The sequence below is a fragment of the Priapulus caudatus genome, unplaced genomic scaffold (assembly GCF_000485595.1).
Source record: "Priapulus caudatus unplaced genomic scaffold, Priapulus_caudatus-5.0.1 Scaffold3813, whole genome shotgun sequence".
NCBI lineage: Eukaryota > Metazoa > Priapulida > Priapulimorpha > Priapulimorphida > Priapulidae > Priapulus > Priapulus caudatus.
Genome location: NW_014580874.1, coordinates 1000 through 10407, shown reverse-complemented (window position 1 = coordinate 10407; position 9408 = coordinate 1000). Strand labels below are relative to the sequence as shown.

Genomic DNA, 9408 nt, shown 5'->3' with positions numbered 1-9408 from the left:
GCAGGTAGGAAAGCAATCGACTCCAATGCGCTCGACGCTCGATGAATTTCCAACGATTACAACACAAAGACACTACCATTCTACTCCATCTTTGTTTCACTTTCAACAGCAGTGTTCACTTGTTAGAAATATAGACTGTTTCTGTTCGTAACCCAGCTCTGTCACGCGATATCACAAAAACACTGGCAAAATTCCAGCGTTCGCTAACGTTACGCGGTCAATATAAATGTCTGCCGGAATCAGGAACCACCTAGCGGCGCTATTCGTGACGTCATTTTTGCGCCAAAATCAAAACTAAACAGTACGTGTACGCCGTGTACGTGTAAATCATGGCAACGTTAGAAATGAGAAGTTATATGTGTACCTGGTAAGTCTTTTCGTTTACTTTTATTATGCAAACCATAGATAATTTGCACTACAGTAAAAACCCGCATAAAAGAACAAGTGGATTAAGAACTGTACATTTCTCAGGCTGAAATGTGGTAAAAAAATATCATATACATAAGAACACAATCAGCCTGAAAAATGTACAGTACTAAGAATTTATGTTCTAGGCATTGCACATATAGAGTTTCACAGCAGGTACATGGGAATTTCCAGGGTACATTTAGCAAATGTTTTTAGACTTGGCTAATTGATGTATAAACTAAATGGCTCTTACCTTCTGTCAATCACATTTTTAATTTGCTGCAGACACAACATGCTGACATGAAAAAATGTTGTGGTTGCACATTGATTTCATCTGTTGGTATTCTATGCAGTACAGTACAGTATTAATTTTTAGAAACAATTTTTAAGAACACCTTAAGAACATTTTCAGGCTGATTATGCAGAAAACACCCGATATATAAGAACAAAGTCAGCCTGAACCCCAAAAACACGTGTTCTTTTATACGGGTTTTTACTGTATACTATAATTTTGATATACTCTTATTCAATTGACTTAAATATAATTTTCTTTTAACTCCTGAACTTTTATTATGCAAACCATGCATAGATAGAGCCTACTTTGGATTTTCTTTTTACTCCTGAACTTTTATTATGCAAACCATAGATACTTTGGATTTTTATGCACTATACTATAATTTTGATATACTCTTATTCAATTCACTTACATATAATTTTCTTTTTATTCCACAAAGATTGAAAGAGAGCTGGTTGTTGATGAACAAGGTTTTCTAATTGTACAAGATGTTTTCACGAGCTTTATGAAGTCTTTCTCTAACGCAATCGTAGGCCTATCAAAGGACCTTTTTGGAAAACATATAAAATTATTATTTCCTGGCATTACTTTTTCTACAAAAAGAAAGGGTAAAAATCATGTAAGAATATATCGTGGCATCTCATACCGGCACCAGCAACCACAAGACACGATTAGCATGCATGACATTGCATTGCGAATAAAACCTTGGTGGCAAGTAGTAGCGAAAAATGACAGCAGTATCAAAATTATGTCTTCTGTTGGTATTATCAACCAGCAGAGAGTTGTTAAAGAATTAGAAGTGTATGGAAACGGTCACTGGAATTTAAGCTTCGGAGTGGTCCGTGTGCTGACGAGTGGAGAAACGAGCCTGTTGTCACCTGGGGATGGCATGTTTCGTGTTCGGGATGTGGACAACCTACTCCTCATGGTCGATAACGCAGAAATGTGCAAAGGATTGCCATTGGGAGAGTCAACTTCAGGCCTACAGCCAGGTGCTCCTACCTTGTTTTGTCTTAATTTATTTTATAAATTTTACTTGTCAATACCATTTAAATATTTTGAAATATAATTTTACTGGACTGCAGTCAGCATTAAAGCATTCGAGGAGCAGTGAAATCCCGATTTTACGCACCCTGATTTAATGCGAATTCGGATATAAAGCAATAGACCTTTTTTTGCTCTTTCAAAAACTGAAAAATATTTTGGTGAGTTAAGCCGGCCTTAGGTCGAAGTGACTATCACTATCAATAGAGGGTAAACGTGCACAAAAACGGGTCAACTAGGGCAAAAATATGGGTGTTTTGGGATTTTAGGTCACCATTGGATCAGTTTATACACTGATTATCTGCAACCCGCTTGTTTCGCAATAACATTTCACGGACTTCAACGATCACATAATTATAACGGGGCCATACTGTAATTAGCATAAAACAAAATAGCCGCAAACAAACCATATTTCTCTCTCACACTTGAGCGTTTCCAGACAGCGGAAGGAGAACCAGAAGAGATTCGCCAGCGTGCTCGCACTTGCTGTTGGCTAAAACCGGCACTTGCACACGGCACAAGCTGCCGGGCATGCAATAGACATCTGCGTTATGTCCGGAAGGCTGCATCGCTGAAGGCACTTCACATTTCACATGATGCCAGTACTGCACACACAGATGCTGAGTGGAGCCTCGTAGCTGAGGACGACGCTGATGTTGCAGCCATTGTGGAGAAATATCTGCCACAGATAAACAGCCACAGTTTGCTGCGGAATCTACTACTTAACCAAGAGCAGAACCTTGGTCGAGCTACCAGAGGCAGAAGGTGGAATCCCGAGTAAGCTGCACATATATTGTGGCTGTCACACATATCACAATATTATCTATACTGTCTTGTTGTTGAACAAACTTCACAGGCACATTGTTATACTCATGTGTGTTATAAGTGTGTTATAGTGCTCATGTAATCCATTGCACAAAATCGTAATGTTACTTTTATCAGAATACACTTCAACGATACATTTTGTCACTATCTAACACATAGGGTTGTCAAGGCATGTCTGTCGCTATGGGCCAGCAATCCTCGCACCTACAAGAAGCTGTCGTCACTTGGCATGTTAGTTACGATGCCAAGTGGACGCCTACTTTGTTATTATAAAAACTCGGTTCACCAGAAGCCTGGACTCAACAACGATATGCTCCTCTGGATGTATGAGGAAGCAAAGTCTAAGCAAGTGCCACCGCATGGCATGACTGGAGGCATAGTCTTCGACGAGATGTCGATTCAGTCTGACCTTCAGATAATATACTCTGAAGGTCAAGTGAAGATTATCGGGCTGGTCGACATGGGAGCTGAATGCTCTGCTATGCAAGTACTGAAACAGGGTAAGAATATGTTAATTATTTAGTTCTTTCTATGCTTGTTAATCCAAATCAAGGTAAATTTTGTGACATATTTAGCCTCATTACTCTCAATTTAAAAACATGTTTTTTTGCAACAATTTACTTTTCTTCAGGTAAAGCATCAGCGCAACTCGGCACACATGTCTTGCTGTTTATGTTCCAAGGGGACAGTGGCTTTCGCTTCCCGTTTATGCATGTGCCGACGACAGAAGCAACAGCACCAGATATATACGTTCTCTTCTGGAAAGCTGTGCGGGACTGATTGAATAGGGGTTCAGTGTGAGTAAATATTTTGCGTGCCATACAAAATATTCTTCATAGAAAGACTGTTAGTCAGCAAACATATTTTTGACAACAGTAGATCACAGTATGGGTCAAAAGAGAACGCATGATAGGTTTTAAATGTATGGACTCGGATGGATGGATCTACTCAATGCAATACAAGGTATAACTTAAGGATACCACACTTGGCAGGAATGAACTTCTATACTAACTTCCATATAATGACAGCTAATCAGCGAGTGAAAGCTTACAATGTAAACCCTAACCTCTAGAATTAAAAAAAAATTAACCTTTGCAGGTAAACCACGCTTGCTTCGATGGTGCTGTCCATAACAGGTCGTTTCTGAAAATGCACTACAATGGCTCCGATTCTGCAGCAGTGTCAGCATCCTTCGCCACACACAATCCCGTCGGGGATATGCCAATCGTCATGATGATAGATCCGAAAGTATAGTACTGAAACATACATATATTCATATCGCAGATCATTTCAGATAAAATCTTTCCCACAGAAATCAGTTCATGTACAAGATGTTATTTTCTAGGCTCAGAATTTAATAGCCTTAAAATATTGTGTTTTTACACTTTAGCACCTCTTCAAGAAAATCAGAAATAATATCATCAAACGTGGATTTGGAATAAATAGCACAAGACTACTGTCGCATCAGGCAGGGTTTATTACCTGGCAAATGTGGGTCAAAGCCTATCAGTGGGACCGGGCAGCGAACCCGAGCGAGGTCTCAAGGATACACCATGTCCTGACAGATGAGCACATCTGGCCAAACAATGGTCAGAAAATGAGAAACAAATTGGTAGAAGACGTCCTCGACAAGGAAATGCTTCATCTGTTCAAAGTAAAAACAAATTTATCTTAAGCACGGTTAGATTTTTGTAATATAGTAAACATCATTCACAATTTGCATTATACTTATAGTCTGTTCAACAGCTATTACGTGATGCCGCATACTACAACATTTTTCGGACAAGCAAGAGTCAGATCTGTATTTATGATAAAAAACAAAATTTGTGAGTGCTAGTAAATTACGGTGATTGCTGGTAAAAAAAAACCTGCTGTTACCAGCGCTATGGGCAGTGGGCCGGTACAGACTAAATCAGAATTTCATGCCCCGTACATGTGCATCACAATTATTTTTTTATAATAATTATTATATAATTATTTGTCGTAATAATACGATCACTTTTCACTAGGCTTACCAGAAAGCTGAAGGTCGAAATGGAGATTCGCTCAACGGTGCGATACAGCTGCTGGAGGCAACCAGTGTTCTGATTGCAAACTTCACCGACACGCGTCCTATAACATCAGTAGAAGACGATCGGCTCCAGTGCAATGCGAGATCACTGCAATGGTTCACATCATGGGAGGACGCCGTGATGAGCGATCTACAGGACACTGCCAACGTGAAGCGAAGACAGTTGATGTCACAGGAGACACGCTTCGACATGAAGTCCACCATTCTGGGCTTTGAAAGTCTTGTTTGCCAGAAACAAAAAACCCATCCGGGTACAAGCATAAACGCTGCTCGAGTCAACAGCGAGTCAGTTGAAAACATCTTCTGCCAGCAGAGAGCCATTTCGCATGGGGCCAATGACAACTCCAATTACAAGCAGTTTATGTATGGTATGAACACCATCATATTAACCGCAGACACTGTTAACAACAGCCGTTGCAACACTGGAGTAGCAGCAGAGCCCTTCTCATTTCGAGTGCAGAAACCCATCAATCCGAAGAAATAGAAGAGTGATGTCTAGCGGAACACAAGTATTATTCTCCAGGTACGAATACTTGTTAGAGTTATGGTTACACAACAATTAATCTATTGTTTACTGTTGCATTTTAAAGCATTTTAGGCATGTCCAGGGCTCGTCACTTGGAGAAACTTCAGAACAATTTTTATCATCGAGTCAGCCAGCACATGCTCTGTGTAGCCAACCTCCACATACGTCACAACCAACACAGGGGGCGTCCCCCACATCCTTGCTGCATGTTGGGCAGATGTAAGCCGGTTCGTGTACGATATTTCGTTCTGGCCTGGAGCGCTTTCCTTTTTCTTTCCCTTTTCCAGCAGCTGGCCTTTTTGTTGTAGATTGTTCAGATTCTATTATTGGGGTGATTGTAGGGTGTTGAAGGCCGGAGGGACCAGGCTGTACGTGGCTCACCACAAATCGCTGGCAGGACATCTGCAGGCGAGCTGATGGGTAAAGATGCTCTAAACGCATTCGGTTCTGACATGCTGTCTACTGCAAGTATTTTTGCGCTGAGGTCCTCCGCAAGTTGTGTTTTCAATCTCCGTGTTTGCCATGGGAAAGTGTAGGCCCTGAAAAAGGTTTTTAGCTCTTCCTTTGAATATGTGCGAGCAGAGAAGAAGTTGGGGTTGGATCTTAAAATGCTCTGTAGGTGAAGATGCGTCAGTTGTTTCCTTTCTGATGTGTCTGTGGCAATTGTGGCTGAAGACAGTTTAGCAGTTAGGTCTTTCTCTTTCTGGTGTCTCATTAGAATTTGCCGCCTGTGGGACTCCATTTTCTTTTGACCGTAGGAACTGATGAGTTCTTTTCTGAAGTAGTTGCTTGCAACCAAGACAAATGAATGGATGATCTTCCGAAAAAGAGTATCAAGACTGGCACTTCCTGTAACATCCGTGTAAAGAAATAATGCCCTCCATGTCTTCTTCAACTCTGCTGTTTCGAGAAGTTGTGCTTCAACAACAGAAATGACACCATGTTGCTCGACATCGAACCGGCCTTTGGTTTCCAAATGCACACGGTGTTTCTCTAGTAGCAAGAAAAACCGGAAGGCATTGTCACTGATGTTGTACAGTGACTGTCGTATATTCTGCTTCCGAGCCGTCTCTTCCAGTGTCGCTGGCATCTCGCTTGTTTTGTGAAGATCTGCATAGGATGCAGTGAGGCAGTCCAGATAGTTGAGTTTTTCAATTGTACTCTTGCAAAGCTTTTTCTGATGTGACCCTTCAGCATACATGAGGTGTCGCCAACTGTTGCAATATTTAGATGTTAGTTTGGCTACACATCGACCAGCCACATACCGTATCTTGCCCATTCCCTCTGCGCTTAGCTGTAGTTCATCCAGTGGAAGAATGTCAAGCTGAGCTTGCTGCTTTTTCACGGCATGAGAAGATGCTGTTTCGAATACTGCGAGACCAATTATGTCGGCGGCTGTGCAGCTGAACAGCTTTTGGCTGACATCTAGCTGTGCCTGGTTACATCTCATCAGTGATGCGCAGCTTTGCATGTATATGTCAGAATCCAGAAAGCTGTGTCTGCTGGTGTAGAAAATGCTAAGATCTTTGCATTTGATTGGTGTTTCTGGCTTGAGTTGCGATAAATGCTGCGCGAAGCTATTACAAATACCAATCCAGTTTTGATTAATGAAATTTTGCATCCTCTCTTTTCCAGAATAAAGTAGAGTGTCACCAATGGCAATCAACTGCAGCTGAGTAGGAGTCACCGGATCTATTGGCAGCAGCTCGGCTAGCAAGTCATCGACTGACAGAGGACACTGGTCAGGGAGTATCTCCCGAACGCTTTCTTCAAGGCATCCAATCTCCATCGCAGTGTCTTCTTCTGCTGCCTGCTGGACCGTCACATCTGGAATGGTGGCCAACATTTCGTCGATCTCTTGCATTTCGCTTTCAGAAAACGAGGAGCCATCACTGTCATATGCTGTTGGTGCCACTGCCAACACATCTGATGTCACTGCGTGCGGTGTTTTGCAGCAACTCAGGTCATCTTGCGCATCGCTGTTTATGAGATGTTCGTAAAATTCAGTTACCTGCAAGGGATGTGGAGTCACGCAGTGTGGATTGAAGCCGACCACTCGAAGTCCTTCCCTGCTGGTTACTTTTTTGACAGCGATTCCGAGTTGGCCTGCTGCAAAGATGTGCTGGCAGTGCACTTCCACTGATGTTAGAGTCATGCCTTGACATTTGTGCATCGTCATTGCAAACGCAAGCCGTAAGGGTAGCTGCTTCCTCGTTGCAATAACCTTCTGATGTGCAGGTGAAAAAATTGAAGAAAGGCAAGGACTAATGATGATTGCCTGTTGATGACCCTTGACTTCCAAATTTACGAGAGGGCCATCAGGTGTGATCGCAGTAACTGTCTCTAACAGGCCATTGAAGTATTGTTCTGAAATGTTCGCAGTCAGAACAACAGGTGCACCGATTTTGAGGGCAACATATCTGGGAACTGTAGATCTTCTTAATGTTTGCCTATCTCCAGAGTCGGTCGACGTGTACAAGGTCTGCTTTCCTTGCAGCTGGCTGACCTTTTCTGCATTAAATACATCAGCGTCAAAATTTCTCGAGAAAAGGACAAGCTGACCTGACGCCTTCAAAGGGCGAGCTACCTCAGCCAGAAGAGAGCAAAAGCCTGGGGATAGAGCTTCACCCCTAGCTAGCTCGTTGATGCATGTGATCAGGACATCATCTTTCTGGCGAAGTACCTCAACAAGCTGCAGCTGGTGTGGGATGCAGATGAAGGCGTGAGACAGGAAGCAGTAGTCACCATCGTCACCATACTCTGGACTTGGCACTGGAGGCAGCTGATAGAAGTCTCCAGCCATTATTATTTGGAGGCCACCTAAGAAGAAATCGGATGACCTCAGTTTTCTGCAGATAATTTCTAAGCTCTCCAGTGTTCGCTGGCTCAACATGGAGACTTCATCAATGAGGATGGCATCAACGGACAGAATGTTGTTTTTCACTGCCGTGTATGCATCATCAGTGTTGATGAGGTGTGCTAGATGAACTCCGCTAAAACAACCATCTCCCATTCCAGCCCACTTGTGAATGGTGGAGCCTCCATACTCCAGAAGCGCATTAGCAGACACACCTAAAAGTGAGAAAAATACATAAATACATATCATAAAAATTATGCTAAATTTAATTTTAATTTTGCTTTAAAGGTTTTCAAACATACCTATATACTTATATCATTTCATTTTGCAAATAAACGTTGACTCACACGCTAATGTTTCTGCATCATACTCCATATTCTGCTCTATTTTTGCTATTAGATTTCAATACGACTTGCCAGCAACATCTTCTTTTTGGATCCCAGACATTCAAATGGCTCAATGTTTGCATTTTTTACGGGTTACGAAAGTTTTATATTGGGCTAAGTTTCATGTTATTAATCACTTCGCAGTAGCCTAGTAGTAGTTCATACCTGTTGTGCTTAAAACAGCAACCGTTCTCCCCCAGCTTCTCAACGTTGCCGCTATTTCTTTCCCCAGGTATGTCTTTCCTGTACCTGAAAAATCGTGCACAAACTTATTCTTAGAGCAAATATTATACCACTAACATATCAGTTTAAAATGTTGAATCTCAATTTGCAACGATAATTCAGATAACGTATCTCGCTGACGCTTAACCATTTCCTAATTTCTAATATTATGTCGTGTATATGTATCCAGAGTCCATAATAGTGCTTATTATCTCAATTATGGATTCTTGATATATGTTTCTATATGTTAGTTCTAATCTCAATTTGCATATTTATTTCAGATATCGTATGATGGTAAACTATTTTGTAATTTCTAATATGTCGTGTTTACATATATATACAAATATATATAATTATAATATATAGATATTATTGGTTCTAATCTCAATTCGCAAATTAAGGTCAGGTATCGTATAATTTGGCTCGGCTGACACTAAACTATTTTCTAATTTCTAACATTAATTCATGTTTATATATATAATTGTTATATATATATATATATATATCAAGGGTATATATTAAGAGAATATATATTGTATATTGTTTCAAGAGCGTCTTAATAATTTCTAATATGTCGTGTTTACATATATATATATAATATAAAGACATTATTGGTTCTAATCTCAATTCGCAAATTAAGGTCAGGTATCGTATAATCTGGCTCGGCTGACGCTAAACTATTTTCTAATTTATAATATTAATTCATGTTAATATATATAATTGTTATATATATATATATATATATCAAGGTATATATTAAGAGATTATAAATTG

At 40.6% G+C, this 9408-nt stretch overlaps 2 protein-coding genes across 2 annotated transcripts in view; both read left to right on the top strand.

The window, feature by feature from the left end:
* The window catches only part of LOC106819609, a 7094-nt gene extending 3742 nt beyond the window's left edge, over nt 1–3352 (top strand). The window contains exons 2-4 of the mRNA XM_014824219.1: nt 2310–2524; nt 2732–3072; nt 3204–3352. Of these exons, the coding sequence (XP_014679705.1) occupies nt 2310–2524; nt 2732–3072; nt 3204–3352 (705 nt within the window). The remainder of the gene's footprint in view (nt 1–2309; nt 2525–2731; nt 3073–3203) is intronic.
* A 324-nt stretch (nt 3353–3676) lies between these two features.
* LOC106819610 lies at nt 3677–6863 on the top strand. Its single transcript, XM_014824220.1, has 4 exons — nt 3677–3820; nt 3963–4226; nt 4582–5166; nt 6805–6863. Exons 1-3 carry the CDS (start codon nt 3722–3724, stop codon nt 5125–5127), a joined length of 909 nt encoding a protein of 302 aa, XP_014679706.1. The 5' UTR covers nt 3677–3721; the 3' UTR covers nt 5128–5166; nt 6805–6863.
* The last annotated feature ends 2545 nt before the right edge of the window (nt 6864–9408 follow it).

What these genes read in the sequence shown, in the direction of transcription:
- LOC106819610 (XM_014824220.1), top strand. Translation starts at nt 3,722, where the DNA reads ATGCACTACAATGGCTCCGATTCTGCAGCAGTGTCAGCATCCTTCGCC. An exon ending in TCATGATGATAGATCCGAAA is followed by an intron (nt 3,821 to 3,962) that starts GTATAGTACTGA and finishes TTTACACTTTAG; the next exon opens with CACCTCTTCAAGAAAATCAG. An exon ending in AAATGCTTCATCTGTTCAAA is followed by an intron (nt 4,227 to 4,581) that starts GTAAAAACAAAT and finishes ACTTTTCACTAG; the next exon opens with GCTTACCAGAAAGCTGAAGG.